A 14,680-nucleotide genomic window follows, 5' to 3' on the forward strand; every position below is an offset into this window, starting at 1 on the left:
CCAGCCACGTAAATTGTTCCGAACTGCACATTTTCCTGGGACTTTCTGCCATTTACAGCTGGCTATTTTCTGCCTTTCAACCACTTAAATTTAAGAAAATTCAGACATGATCCCCAAAGGAGTCCGGGTGTTCTCCCATCTTACTGGCCAGGCATAACTGAGCGTGAGACGCCCATGCAAGGCACTTGTCTTTCCCACTTTGGGAATTCTGTACTCCCCAGAAGATGGGCCCTTTGAAGTACTGGAAGTAGTGCGTGAGGTCACTTCTACGTAACATCCATTACTCAAAATTAAAAAGGAAACCACTTTTAATATTTTATCATTCACTAATGCACCAGAGTCAAAATAACCCAGCAATCACCTGCCCTGAACTCACAGCTCATTGATTAAAATTGTCTCCCATCGATGGGTCAACTAATCAATGACTACTTCATTAATCTACTGATTAAACCCTCTGAAAGAGTTCTTTGGCATTAGCTATAATTGATTCGATGCGAGTACACCTCTGTCTGATCTCTTCTGCATTTTTAGGGTCCCTTGGTTTTTGAAAAAGTCATTTAAACATTTTTGAAAAGAGTAATTTAAAAGTCATTTAAGTGGGGTGTACTCTCCCTGTAAGTATGCATAATACTTCAGCCCTAATTACATGCAATGCTTTCAGAAAACAAGTGTGCATAATGAAAACTGCAAACTTTAGATGGGACGATGTCCTTGACTGCAAGGCAGATTTCCTGGTGGTGTTTAGACACCCCGACAGTCTCTTCCAATCGTGGTTAGTCACTGCTGCTCATGGGAAACACTCTAGAAACCCAGGGCTTTACCTTTGCTGCTAGGTGGCAAGACAGTCACCCCTCAGTGCAGGGAGCAGATGCAGAGGTTTTCGTTTGCACCTTCCAGCATCCCTGTGCGCAGAGAAAAATGGGATTTCAATAAACAGAAGCTTAAACATCCATCCTGCAAGCACGTCCTGCACTAAAACGAAAAATAAACCGCCTGGTGCTGTTCGAGCAGAGGCTGGGCAGGGTGCGGAGAGGGACGCGGCTGGGGGGCACTCTGTTTCTGCTGTGGGCTGGCCACAGGCCGACAGTGTCATCCCTGCACTTTGGAGATGGGCGGCACCAAGGCTGGAAGGACGGTCCTGAGGACACCCCACCATGCGGCAGAATGAGGCTGTTGCCCTGGGGGGCAGATGCTGGGGGGCAGCCCCTCCAGAGCCCCGTCAGGGGATGCCTCCTTGGGCCTGGCTTTCTCATCCCCTCCAGGGCCTTGACTCCGTTGGGAAAGGCCTCCGACTCGTGGGTCTTGGGTGCAGTGGAGGCGGCGCAGTGCGGCAAGGGGGTGGCTGGCACCAGGTGGAGGAGGCCCCGCCCCGCACTGTCCCCCCCCCCTCAGGCAGGAGCTGCCCTGGGCCAGCCCTGGGGAGGGCCACCGGTGCACTGCCAGAACAGAGGAAAAGGAAAGCTCTCACGCGCGGAGGCCTGTTCCTAGAAATGCAGCCACCTGGCGGGGCAGAGCCTGCTCTCTCTCGTGGCCCTCATACAGATGGGCCTCTCCAGGGCAACCCGAGAAACCTGGGCTAGCCTTCCCGGCTGCCCGCAGGAGGGGCGGGGATGCCAGGCACTCCCACCCATGTCCGCCCACGGCCGGCGCCCGCAGGCACATGGCGGCTGAGGGTGGGGGGGAGCAGGGGGCCGCAGGGACAAGCAGCCAGGGCGGCGCCCTCCGCCAGGGCTCGGCCCAGCCCCCTCGGGAGCCGCCCAAGGCCAGGCCCGGCGGGGCCGCCTGCCAAGCGAGGGCCCCCCGCGAGAGGACATGCCCCTCTGCAGGGGCCCCGGGGCAAACAGCCCGGAGGGCAGCCCCCTAAGGCTCTGCTGGGGCCACTGGACGGCAAGCGCGAGTGGCTCCGGCGGCGCGGTTTCTCCGGGGATGGTAGCAGCTGCAGCGCCTCCCCCGCTCGCTGCCCCGGCTCCCAGCGGGTCGTGCGCCCGCCCGAGCAACGCGCGGCCGATCTCGCGAGAACGCGGAAGAGGAGCATGCTGGGAGTCGCAGTCTCGCGGCGAGGAGGCTCGGCAGTGGGCGTGAAGGGCGCCACGCAGGGCCGTAGAGATAGTCGGAGGCTGCGGCGGCTCCGAGCCCGGGATCGGAGAGGGGATTCGGGGTGGGACGGCGCCCGGTGAAGGCTCGTCGTCCTGGGAGAAAACGGCCCCCTGCTCCGCGTATTTCAAACGTGGGGGGGCCTTTCAGTAGGGAGGTCGATGTGTCGGGCACGTGCCGCCCTCCAGGCCTCGCTCCGCGATGACGACAAGAGCCGCGGAGCAGAGACAGGAATAGCGGAGAGTGACATTCCACCGTTAGCGCAGCTTGTGGGATCACGGACGGGCTGCTTTGCTTCCTCGCTCCCCTCTGAGGATCGCAGCAGCCTGACCGTCGATCCTTTCCCCATTCATTACTATGGCTATCTCTCGCTCTGCGACCGAGACGTCCCTGAGCAGCCATGCACTTCGTGCCCTCTGCTTTCCTATCTCTGCGTTCACCGCGGGACCCTCCTTCCAGCGTCTCATCGGTCGCCAGCACGGCGGCCTGCCGCGAGGCCCTCTGGGAACTGTAGTGCACCCACCTGGCCGCCCGGAGCGGATTGCGGCCAGAAGCGGAAGGGGCTGGGCGGCCGTGCCGGGGGCCCCGCGGCTTCCTCGTCCCGGACGTGGAGGTATCTGAGCGGGGCTGGGCGGCTGCGGGCCCCGCAAGGCTCCGGGCAGGGCAGGGCTGGGCGCCCCCCTGCCGTTCCCGGAGATGCCTGCGCGCTCGGCTTCATGCGCTCCTCACCTCGCAGCAATGGGGGGGGGGGGGGCGCCGGGAGGCCGCGGGGCCACGTAGCGCAGAGATCCGGGGCGCAGGGCCTGGGGACCCCGAAAAGGAGGGGAAATGCCCGAATGTGCGCTTGCTCTACAGTTTGCGACGGTTCCCATCTGCTAAGGCCGCCCCATTGCTAAAAAAGGGAGGAGGAGGGAAGGATGCATGGACCGGGAGGAAGAGAGGGTGCGATTTTGGGAACCTCCTCAGGCAGAAGGGTTCAGGCTTTGGGGGGGGGGGGGCAGCAGGAGCGAGCCCCGCGCCTCTTCTTCCAGGGGATCCGCTGCAGCAGGGAGAGCCGCACCTGTAAGATCCTTTTAGTGAAAGGGATCTGGGGAGAAACCCGCCCTGGAGCGGTGCCTTCCCCGCCCTCTGTTGCCTGCTAAGCAGTTGCCCTGGTAAGAGGAATTTCCCAATACATTTTGTTAATTGCCACAAAAAACAAAATACACAGAGGGGTACTTGATGAGGAGCAATTCCCCCTCTCAGTTTTTCTTGCTGCAGTTTTCCAAAGTGATGGGCAGCGTAGTCCCTTCTCTTTTGCCCCAGGGATGATCCCACTCGTCAACTGGTGGGCTCCCCCTGTCTCGGGGGTCCGACCCTTGACCTGCCAGAACCACCGCTTGGCTCCCGGGCTCTTCCCCACCCACCTCCGCAGGGGCCGTAGCGGGATGCCTGGCTGCCTGAAGCAGAGCAGCATCGTATTGGTGTAAGGCTTAAATGCCTTAGAACCATTCTTTGTTAAGGGCTTGAGTGACTTACAACACATTTAAAGCGTGTGCAGAAGGAAAAGAATTGGAATCGGTCAAACCAGTTATCCGTAAAATGCCGTGACCCCATAGCACAAACAGTTCCACAGAGCGGCTTGGTGTTTGTCCGCTGTGGAAATCTGCAGGAATCCTGAGGCATGAAAGCTTAAAACCCATGAACTGGGATTGCCGCCACCTTTTTCCTTTTTTGGCGCAACAGCTGAGATGCAGAAACACACCAAGCTTTTTCCAGCGCTCGATTTCCATGCCAGGAAAGGCTTCCCTTGCTAAATCTGTGCAGGTCAAGTACGCTCTTTGGGGGAGGACCAGAGAGGAGGTGAGGCAAGGGAACGGGACGGACTTGGCTCCCCCTGTGGCCAGAGCTCATCTCTGGGGGGAGGGGGCATGTGCGCAAAGGCCTGGATGCTGGGATGAGGCATCTGGAGGAGCTGCCAGGCACTCTGGCTACCCTGTTCCATTTACGCTTCCCTCTGCTGCTGCGAGGGTTCGCCATCTTTGTTCTGTGAGTTCCTAGCCTGGTGGGTGGTCTGACCTTTCCTTAGTCTTCTGCAACAGGACAGCCAATCCTCATCAGAGCTGTCCCTTCCTCCTCAGCGTCTGTCTTGCAGGCTTTGGCCAGCTCCTTCCTGCCTCATGTCCGCAAAGTCCTCCTGGCCCTTTCACATCCTTTCCAGCCGTCAGTTTCCAAGCTAGGCCTCTGTTCACTCCACACCCGTGCGGCGTATCTTGGTGCCTTTTAGCACGTAGACTTCCTCAAAAAAAGCAAAAAGAAAAAGCATATCGTATTTGAGGTAAAAAGAAAAAACCCTGGAAAGTATCCTTACAAGAACGCCAACCATAGCTTTCAGGATGCTTTCCCTTAATTACCACAGCCATAACGATCTGGCATGACAAGGAGCACAGGAGGCAGCGCAGTGGCACATTTAGTCTGCATACTGCCCAGCCACCAAAGTGCAGCTGCGTGCTCTGAGTGGCAGTTACTCAAATATGCCTTTCGGACTGGCCAAATACATCCGATTATGTAATTCGCAAGCTCTTCTGTGGCTCAAGTGGCAGGACCTTATGCCATGCAGGATTACGGCCAGGGCCAAGTGGCTGTTTTTAAAGCGACTCCCCGCAACTGTGCCTTGCATGCAGCATTCCGAACCCTGTTCCTTCCACCCCGGACCCAGGCCAGCGCCGTAGTGCACACATTACTTTGAGCCACGGATAATCGAGGGAGATGTTGCCGGGTTTGGGGCCATGTTGAACGCTTACCTCCTGCCCCAGCTTCGTAACTTGTGGGTATGCCGGCCATATGCAGGTTCTGGTCCCCGTGTAAGGGAACAGAATTTTCAGCAACTGATGTACCAGTAAATTTCCCTTAGGAAGTCACTTCCCTCCTGTATCCAAGAATGGATAAACTATTAAAAATAAATGCCAAGAATAGCCTCGGTTATCTTGCTCCTCCTCTCTGACCTAACTGCTCAGCTTTCTCAGCCTTCCTTCTCTCTGGTGGGACTTTGCTCCCTCCCAACGCCAACGGTGTTTAACTGTTTTGGAAGGGGCTTCCACCCAGTTTTGTAGGCTGTATAATGTGTAACAGTATTAAGGAATGGCTGGACGGTGGGGGGGGCGCTCCACTCACCAGCCCCCTCCCTGCTTCCCTGCCTTTTGCCGAGTCTGCTCTCTCCGCTTACCTGCAGCTTCGAATGCAGGGCTCGCTGCAGAGGGTCCTCGGGGGTCTCGGGCGCAGTGGGGCGCAGCTGCAGGGCCACGGCTGGAGGCTGCCGGGGGCCAGGGGGTGCTCCCACCTGTGCCGCGCCATGAGGCTGGTCCAGTTCTGCAGCAGAGGCTCGGCCGCTGAGCCCCGGATCGGCCTGGAGGCGGAGGAGGGAGGAGACGTGGTCGACCTCTGCGCTTCTGAGCCCTCTCTGCCCAGGACCATGCGGGCCTTCCTGGAGGGCGGAGACGCAGCGCTCGCGGTGGCCAGGAGGTACGTGCAGTTCTGCAGGCCCCTGAAGGGGGCTCTGGGCAGGGGCAGCGAGGACGTGGGGGTGCTGCAGTCTGGGTTGGGGGCTTCCTCGGCCTTTTTGGCAAGGCGTTGTGGGGGGCAGCGTGGCTGGAGAAGCAAGCGGAATACATGGGGTGCAGGTGAAGGGACAGCATACCTCAATGCCCCCCCTTGCCGTCTCATGCTCCCCCAGCCCCTGCCCTCCCATCTTTCTCACAGAGAGGCCTCGGCTGAACCTCTCTCCCAAAACGGAGCCGCAGGACCTCCGGCCTGCCCCGCTCCCTTATTTCTTCTCCCGTTCCGTCTCGCAATGCTCGTGTGGGATCTGTGGGTCCCCCGGGGCAGGGGCGGGCTCGTTTGCTCATGCTCTGCTTCGAGGCACTGTGAGGGGCAGTTGCATGGCTGCCACAATCCTGCCAGCCGTCCCTGTTCCCCGCGGTGGGGGCCTTGTGTCAGGGCCCTTTTCTGCAGTCTGCTTGCAGGATGAAAAGGGGGCTGGCTGAGGAGCATCGGAGGCCATGCCTGCAATCTTATGCCTGCCCGCTCAAGAATCGCCCCACTTGCTCCAAGCGGGAGTTTCTCCAGGACAAGCATGCCCAGTCGGTCCTATGCTAGATGCCTCAGTCCATGGGGGCTCCCTGTATATAACAGCCAGGCCCTCTGGCTTGTTCTTACAGGAAGCAAAAGGACAGGCAAAACAGGAAGCTGTTTCCTCCGCACCCGGGCCCTGCCCTCAAGCAGAGGGGGGCAGCGGCTGATCCGGAGGATGTGGGTTTAACATTCAGCAGTGCCTGATGTTGCGTTGCGGTTCCCACAGTGTGGCAGAGACATTCGTAGAATGTGCTCCCCTGGGTGTTGGAATGATTTGGCAGGCCAAAATGGCTTGGGAGAAAGGCAAAACCCTTGCATAGGTGCTGGCTTTTCTTTTCCTTTTTACCCTATTCAGTTCTTTTTACTGGTCCCCGTCCCTAATCACTGTGATAGTTAAAACCACCTGCAAGGTAGGTGGGTAGTATACTCCCTGTATGGCTGGCGCAGGGGGTGAGGCCACGGGTTCACAGCTTGCTAATCCACCGAGAGCAAAACAGCAGCTCAAGCTGGAGAAGGCCAGCGATTTTTCAGGACCATCGGAAGAGTTCTCCCTCCCCCTCGTAACCCCATGCGGTTACTGTTGGTGAAACTGGGTTGGTAGGTTTTTGAAGCCGTGCATGAACCGTACTGCTTGGCAGTACTCAAAGCGGGTGGGTCCACACGGATCCCTCATTCCCGCCACCCTGTGATCCGTCTGGGGCTTCGGTTTCGCCATCATTTCACCCCACGCGCACTCGGGGAAAGCTCTCCTTTTGAGGACGTTTGCAAATCCTTGCTGTACCTACAGAGCGCAGGCGTCTGGCCAGCACATCCTGCCCCGGGCCCAGCTGACTCTCCTGGCTCCCATCACAAACCCCGACAAAGTGATCTGTGTCGGCATGAACTATAAGGATCATTGCCTGGAGCAAAATGTGAGCATCCCCACGGAGCCAATCATATTCAGCAAGTTCTCCAGCTCCATCGTGGGGCCCTATGATGACATCATCCACCCAGAAGAAAGCAGCGTAAGGACCACCCCGCCCCCCCCCCCCCGCCTCGGCTAGGGGTCATTTTTCAAGGAGGCCAGGGTGCCTGGGTTTCGGCAGGTGTGCAGGCAGGAGCAGGGGTGGTATCGTCCACCGGGCTTCCGGACTCCCGGAACTGTTTGTGAGCTGCCGAGCTGCAAGACAGCTGTGCACCAGTTGCCTCCACGGAATGCGTGAAGTTTCTAGTTCATATGATGGTGGAGAAAGACTTGGGAAAGTGTGGGGCGCTTCGGTCAATCTGAGGCGGCAGCAGTGATTGCACCGGGGCCAGTAGCCATGGCGGTTCGGTCTTCTGGGCTTCTTGTCCCAGTTCCGCTGCCTGTCATCTTCCCTTTCTACACTTCATTGGATCATCTGGACTGTGGAAGCACGAGTCTGTTCCCACTGGCTCATTCCGGCAGCCCGTTTTTCCTTGGCACAGAATTCGGAGGCAGTCGCTCTTTGTGCCACAAAGGCCTCCGCATGCCACACCACACACAAGTTCCTTGGAATGGCGAACCTTTACTTGGCCGCATAGACGTGCGGGCTGTTTCGACCAGCGTCATCTGTGGGCGTCTTCCCCAAGCCAGAGGGTTCTTTTAAGAGCTCTGGCCCGAGGGCTGGTGCGGGCCGCCATGGCTTCCCTCGCCCGGACTGTCTCCCCGCTGCCTGGCGTGCCCACGGACAGGCACCCATGCCACAGGAAGCGCTGGGGATCACCTCCCCAGCCCAGCCGGGCACAGTTTCCCTGGCAGCTTCGCTAGTCAGCCCGCGGCCTGCCCCGTGCCGAGGGGGAAGTTGATCCATGCGTTTCCTCTTCCAGGAAGTTGACTGGGAAGCAGAGCTGGCCTTTGTCATTGGGAAGAAAGGGAAGCACATCCAGGTAATGCACAGGTTGGCGGTGGGAGCCTAGGGATCAGCGGCGCACCTTTCCGGCTGGGAAACCTGAACTGGGCCTCCTTGTTGGCATTTCCTTACTCACCTTTCCCTGGGCGACCAGGGCAAGCACTGCAAGGCTAACAGTGCAAGCACCGGCATGCCTACTCAGAAGTAAGTTCCACTGAGTGCAGGGGTGCTTCTTCCTGAATCCGTGGCATTAGGATTTGCAGCCGACCCGTGCATTTCATTTCTTCCTTTATTAAAATGCTTCTGTGCCACTTCGTAGATACAGGGCCATAACTGGTTCACTTGAAAAAAAAACCAGCACAAATAAAGTAACACATAATTGGAACATGGCAAGGCGACATGATGCTGGGAGGGAGAGGAGTAGAGGCAGAGGGTTAAGGCCCAGGTGCGGAGGGTCTGGTGACGATGCGGTGATGCCCGTCCCCCGCAGGAGTCCCATGCCATGGAGCACGTGGCTGGGTTCACGGTTGCCAACGACGTGAGTGCCAGAGACTGGCAGATGAAGAGGAACGGGAAGCAGTGGCTTCTGGGGAAAACCTTCGACACCTTCTGCCCGCTGGGGCCAGCCCTGGTCACCAGGGACTCCATCTCAGGTTTGGAGGGGGTGCCCTGGGGCGGGCGTGGGCCTGAGCGCCCGGTGGACTCGGCAGCACGGTGGGGCCCACCTGGCTTGTAAGCCACGGTGGCTTGCCCGGCCTGGCTCGCCCCGCCGTCCCAGGGGCTGAGCCTGCCATGGCCTGTCTCCCCCGCTAGGGCGGGATCAGGGCCCCCCCTCAGCTGCACGAAGTCATGCAAAGGCGTGCCGCTGCAGTGCGGAAGTGGCGCCCCTCCGAAGCGGCGTCGGCGCTTCCCCCCACGGCCTCTCTCTCGCCACAGACCCCCACAACTTGGGCATCCGCTGCCGAGTGAACGGGACCCTGGTCCAGAACAGCAGCACCAAGCAGCTGATCTTCAGAACGGAGGCGCTTGTGGCCTGGGTCTCCCGGTGAGTCCTGCCCCCTCCCCTCCCTCCCTCCCTCCCGGGGAAGAGAAGATCGAGCCCCAGCAGATCATAAGGAGGAAAGGGGTCGGTGGCTGAGGAGGCTGTGAAATGCCCCCTTGGGCTGCCGCTGCCCCTTGTTTCTCGGCGCGGCCGCTTGGGCTACTGGCAGTGCGAACGGGCCCGGGGCCGCCTCGGCGCAGCTCCAGCTCGCAAGGGGAAGAGCCCGCCGCAGGCACTGAGGTGTCCGGGGGGTTGCTCTGCCAGGCCTCCCGGGCCGCCTGCACGGTGCCTGGCCCTGCTTTCACAGAAGCCTGCTCCTCGCGCGCCCGGGGGTACATGTGGCGGCTGCCACGGAGGGCCGCTCCAGACTTGCATGCGTGCGCAGGCTATGGGATGCTACTTCCCCCCACCCCCGGGCCAGAGGATGGATACGCAGGTTGCTCACCTGCAGCTGTCGCTCTGCGAGTGGCCATCTGTGCATTCACACATCATGGGCGCTGCGCCTGCGCAGTGCCTGTTGCCGGGAAGATTAAACGGCTTTAACGGTTTTCGGCGGGAACTCTGCGCCCTCCCCACGCCTGGTATAAACGGGCGGGCAGAGTGCCCACCATTTCCCCAGGCAGCTGGAGACTCCGTTCGCCCCCAGAGGGAGAAAGGGTGGCATTGAATCTGACTGGTAGAGTCAAGGACAGGAATAAATTATATATACTGGAATGCATATAAACGTGTGTGTGTATGTATGTATGTTGAAAGAGGTGGTGGCAGACTTGTCAGTCGGGCTCCCGCTTGTGTGTTGTCGACGTGTGTCTGCTGAGAGTCGGCTTCTTTGTTGTCAGTGCCTGCGAGATGGACAGCTCGAGGAGTTCCCCTGTGGGCAGTGCACCGGTTCCACAGGCGGAGAGCGAGGTGAGCTAACGGCGCCGACCTCATACCGCCCTGTTTATGTAGAACATGGTGACAATGTTGTCCGATGCCATTTGTATGGTGTGGTCTTGAAGGATGTTCTTGAAGGAACGCAGGGCTTTGAAGACCACCAGCAGTGCCAGGAAGTTGATGTGCCTGGTGGTCTCGTGTCTGTGCCAAGTGCCTTGGGTCCGAAAGGATGTGCAGTGAGCACCGCACCCAGTCAGGGGGGTGCTGGTACACAGAGCCAAAGTTGGTTGAGGTAGATGGAATGGGACTCCGCAGGAGAGGTTGGTATCAATCGTCCACCAAGACAAGGTCTGAAGAACTGAGAGAGGTGGCTGAAGTAATCGGTTTGGTCGGTGGTGTTATGGGTGAAAATTGTGATTGAACCAGAGCTGTAAGGGTCTCATCTGTAACCTGGCATTCAGCACTACTGAAACTGTAGATGCTGTATCTCTGAGTAGTTGTTGTATCGATCGTGCAGGAACAGTCCACTGGGCAGTGATCCACTGGATGGACGAGAGGAGTCTCTCTTGTCAGTCCTGAGGGAGAAACGCTCGAGTGCATAAGGAATTGAGACGCGCTGCAATGAAACTGACGACCTGAGAAGGAACAAGGCATGATTTTTCAGTATTAATGCAAAGGAGGGAGTAGGTTTTGTTGATGGAGGCTAAAAGGTCATCTCGAGAAGAGGAGATGGTAAGCCAGTCATCGAGGCACGGGTAAATATGAATGCCCTGAAGTCGAAGATGGGCGCACACAGGGGCCATGCACTTGGTGAAAACTCTCGGAGCAGGAGAGAGACCAAATGAGAGTACATCATATTCAGAGACATCAGTACCGACAGTGAACCGGAGGAGGCGTCTGTGAGCAGGATGGGTGCTTATGTGAAAATAGATGTCCTTCAAGTCCAGGGATGAGAACCAATCCTCTTTCCTGAGCAATGGAAGAATATTGTGGAGTGTGGTCATCCTAAATTTCTTGGTTTTAATATATTTGTTGACACCACGCAAGTCCAAAATCAGGCATAGTCCACTGTCTCTCCTCAGTCCTGTAAAGTAGCTAGAGTAGAAACCATGCAGGGGTGCAGTTTGCAAATTGCTCCTTTACAAGGTAGCTGGGTAACTTCTTCCAGAAGGACCAGAGAGGCTGACGTGTCAGTCCAGAAGGTGGCACGGTCTCAAACTCGATTTGGTATCCGTGCTCTATGATGGTGAGAACTCACCTATCAGATGTGATGGACTTCCAGATGGGGAGTCAGCTTTGTAGCCGATTCCCAAAAGGAAGAAGGGAAGGGAAGGGAAGTAGGAGGGATGAGGAGAGGATTGCACGTCCCGTCAACGCTGATGCTCATCAGTCTCAGGACAGCGGCGAGGCTGCTGAAACCGAGCTGCGTTCTGCCTCTGGTTCCTCTGCTGGCTTTGTGGATATTGTTGGCACCCTGCAGTGTGGCTGGTGGCAGGGCTGGTAGTGATACTGGGAACGAGGCTATGGCCACTTAAATTGCTGGTGAGAAGACATCTCCATGTGACAAGCGGCAAGGCAAGCTTGTTGGTCTTGACGTTGATGAGACCAGAGCCATCGAAGGGCATACTCTCCACATGACGCCTGGTCTCCAGTAGCTTCCCAGAGCATTGCCACGTGTGGCGACGAAGGGTGATGGCGCTGACAGGAGCCCTCGAGTCGCAGCTGACGTGTCTCGCTGTGTTGAGCTGTTGGAGAGACGACTGCTTTGCCTCCTGGGTGAACATGTGTGCAAGCTCCCCATGAGGGTTGGGGAGGTAAGAGGTGAGGGACTCGAACTTCTGCATCAGGAAGTACTGATACCGAGCCCTGGCGGCCTCATAATTTGATACACGAAGACCGCACCCCATGGCAGCGTAGATACGACAAGACATCTTGCCGCTCTTCCTGCCTTCCTTGTCAGTCAGTGTTGAGTGCTCCTTGTTCTGTCAACCCTGGGAGGACTCGAGGATGATGGAGTTTGGTTTTGGGGTGTTTAAGTAGGAAAGGGATATCCTGCTCTCGAACCTTATACATGGACTCCAATCATCAGGATGTTGGGTGCAGCTGGTTGGGGAGCTGCCATGTGTCCATCAATATGAGGAACAGTGGAGGCTGGAACTGGAACGAAGCGAGAGGAGTGGGTGCGTGGTAGGGACCCCCCTCCCCACCCGACCCCACTCGCCCAGGCTTGGCAGCGCTGTGGGGGTGCCTCGAGGAAGATCCCAATGGAAGCGTGGAAGGGATCAGCGATAGCCTTGCCTCACTTTTAGTTCAGGTCTCTCTCCCCCCAGTTCCGCCCCTCCGGCAAACTTTCAAGCGCTGCTGAAGCTCCTGCGGCATTCCCAGTGGCCGGTGTGGGGGGGAGGGAGGGAGTGTGCGCGCCTGGGCACAATCAAGCCCAGCATCCCCCGATTTGGGAGCGCTGAATGTGAACATGGCTCCTTCTCTCTGTTATTGCATTTTTCTTTTAAGGCAAAAAATGTCAATGTGTGAGTCGTTTTTTCCTAAACCAAAACCTCAGCACCCAGGTTTTATTGCAGTGTTGGCACTTTGTGATCAATAAGTGGGCTTCGGGTTGCAGTTTGGGCACTCGCCTCTCAAAGGTTTGCCATCACTGAACGAGGAGAATGACGATAGAAGGGCTTTTTAATTTGGGGGGAGGGGAGAAGGGGTGAAACAAGGGGAAAAAATGGGGCGGATCGGATGGGGTTGTAACTTGGATTGGCGTTAAAGTCATAAAGTAGGTAAAGACTGAGAAAAAACTTCTCATAAGAGTACAGACTGGCGAGAGCCAAAGCGAAAAGGCTCGAGGCGCAGCGAACAACGGCTACAAGCAGACAGGGGAAATGGCAAGCGCGCTGCCCATTTGTGCTACGGGGCGGGCAGGGCGCGGAGTCCCTGCCGAAAGCTGTTCGCGCTGTTCAATCGTCCCGCCAACAGGCACTGCGCAGGCGCAGCGCCTGTGATGTGTGATGCACAGAGGCCACGGTGAAGAAGGGGACTGTCCCGTCCTCCGGAGGCTGGGCTGCAGAGCGACAGCGAGGACAACCAGGGCCGGGCAAGAGCCGGGAGGCCGGGCACGTGTGCAGGAAAGACGGCTGGAGCGTTCAGGCTCGGCGGGCTTCGTGCCACAGGCCCAGTGCAGCCCATCCAGCTTTGTTCCCAGTCGGCTCTGACCACCCTTTCTGAATCTTCGGCGGGCAGGTTCGTCACCCTGTACCCGGGAGATGTCGTCCTCACAGGGACTCCCCATGGAGTCGGAGTTTTCCGGAAGCCCCCCGTCTTCCTGAAGGTGAGCACTGCTCTCCACTCACGGTTTCTGGCTCACTTTTCTTCCATGGGGCTGGTAACCGGGTTGACTGTCCTATCACATTCCAGTCCTCAAAATGCATCTTGCAAAGTAACTAACCTGAGTAAGTAAAAGGCTTGCTTTTCGCCCTTGCTCTGAGAATTTGGGGAGTGCTCAGGAGGGCAGCATAACAAGGGCCTTTTGCGATTCTTGTGTTCTGCAGAGAGGGGATGAAGTGCAGTGTGAAATTGACGAGCTGGGAACCATCCGAAACAGGGTCGCATGACGGTCTCCCTGGCACCGCTTCAGCCGGCTGTCCTGCCTGTACTGACTCCAGTCATGAGCACCAATTCAGGAAAGTCTGCAAAAGAGGCCACGGGGACTGTCCTCCCGGCAGGAGTTGCAAGACTGAGGCGGCAGACAGGGCTGGATCCAGTCCAGGAGAACAGCACCATTTCTGGTGCAAGACTGGCTGTAGCCTGCGCATGTGCTTTCCCCTGAAGCAGCACCAGGTTTCCCCGTTCCGACTCAGAATAAAGCAGTGTGGAACTTGGACCAGAGCCGAGTGTTTCGTGCAATGCTTCTTTTCAGCACAGAATGCCGACCAGGCCACAAGCGGAGCATTCGCACAGCTCCACTGAGGTCCTTAACCAGCAGCTGTGTGCGAGTTCGTCCTTTCAGTTGCGTAGCGACAGCGTCTTTCTCCACAACAGCACTGGCGGACGCAGCGGCGGTGCCCCCCCCCCCCGCAGCCAGCAGTGGCGGAGCAGTTCCGCCATTCCTACTCTGGGCTGCGAAGCGTGTCTCAAGGCGAAGGACTATTCTTGTCATCGCAGGCTGGCCTCCATGGGTCTTGGGGCAGGTGCTGCAGGGTGGCCCCCTAAAAGATGCTGGGTTCCCAGGGGTTCTCGGTGCCTAAAATTGGCTCCAGCTTGGAGAACAGGCACGACACGCAAACATACCCGCCACAGACTTCCCCACAGTGTGCCATCGGGCCTGCGGCTTCATGCCGGTCGTGTGTTTTAAGCAAGTACAGCCAGTACAATAGAAGCGTTCTGAAAGGGGGGTGTGTGTGTGTGAACACCAGAACATTTTTAATCCCTATTTTGGTTCCCAGAACATCTTGTACTGCAAATAAGTATTTGCACCGACAGAGTGGGAGGCTCTCGCTCAACGTCACCAGGAAAGCACCCAGTGGAGGATTCTCTAAGCAGATCCAACCCACTTGGAAATTGTTTTTATTACTTGTTAGTTTTACAAACTACACTCCCAGCACGAGATACAAAAAAACAGCAATAAAACAAAACAATTACAGTACAAACAAACCATGCTCTGTCCCCCCCGGCCCAGTAACTCAACATCAGCACTGCATAAAGACACCAC

The 14,680-nt window shown here is 57.5% G+C and overlaps 1 protein-coding gene across 2 annotated transcripts; it reads left to right on the forward strand.

Annotated features, from left to right (window-relative positions):
- The first annotated feature begins 2,599 nt into the window (after positions 1 to 2,599).
- FAHD2A (fumarylacetoacetate hydrolase domain containing 2A) lies at positions 2,600 to 13,857 on the forward strand. Of its 2 annotated transcripts, XM_044417438.1 has the most exons (8): positions 2,600 to 2,707; positions 5,306 to 5,595; positions 6,992 to 7,208; positions 8,032 to 8,091; positions 8,545 to 8,707; positions 8,991 to 9,099; positions 13,213 to 13,300; positions 13,521 to 13,857. In XM_044417438.1, exons 2-8 carry the CDS (start codon positions 5,312 to 5,314, stop codon positions 13,581 to 13,583), a joined length of 984 nt encoding a protein of 327 aa, XP_044273373.1. In that variant the 5' UTR covers positions 2,600 to 2,707; positions 5,306 to 5,311; the 3' UTR covers positions 13,584 to 13,857. The 2 variants fall into 2 exon arrangements, with proteins under 2 accessions (XP_044273373.1, XP_044273372.1); XM_044417437.1 differs by lacking the exon at positions 2,600 to 2,707 and having other exon boundaries at positions 4,427 to 5,595.
- The last annotated feature ends 823 nt before the right edge of the window (positions 13,858 to 14,680 follow it).

The sequence above is a fragment of the Varanus komodoensis genome, unplaced genomic scaffold (assembly GCF_004798865.1).
Source record: "Varanus komodoensis strain SLA01 unplaced genomic scaffold, ASM479886v1 scaffold88, whole genome shotgun sequence".
Lineage (NCBI taxonomy): Eukaryota > Metazoa > Chordata > Lepidosauria > Squamata > Varanidae > Varanus > Varanus komodoensis.

Coding starts and splice junctions, on each gene's coding strand:
- FAHD2A (XM_044417437.1), top strand. CDS start 5,195: ATGTGTAACAGTATTAAGGAATGGCTGGACGGTGGGGGGGGCGCTCCA. Junction 8,092..8,544: donor AGAAAGGGAAGCACATCCAG/GTAATGCACAGG, acceptor CGTCCCCCGCAG/GAGTCCCATGCCATGGAGCA. Junction 9,100..13,212: donor CTTGTGGCCTGGGTCTCCCG/GTGAGTCCTGCC, acceptor TTCGGCGGGCAG/GTTCGTCACCCTGTACCCGG.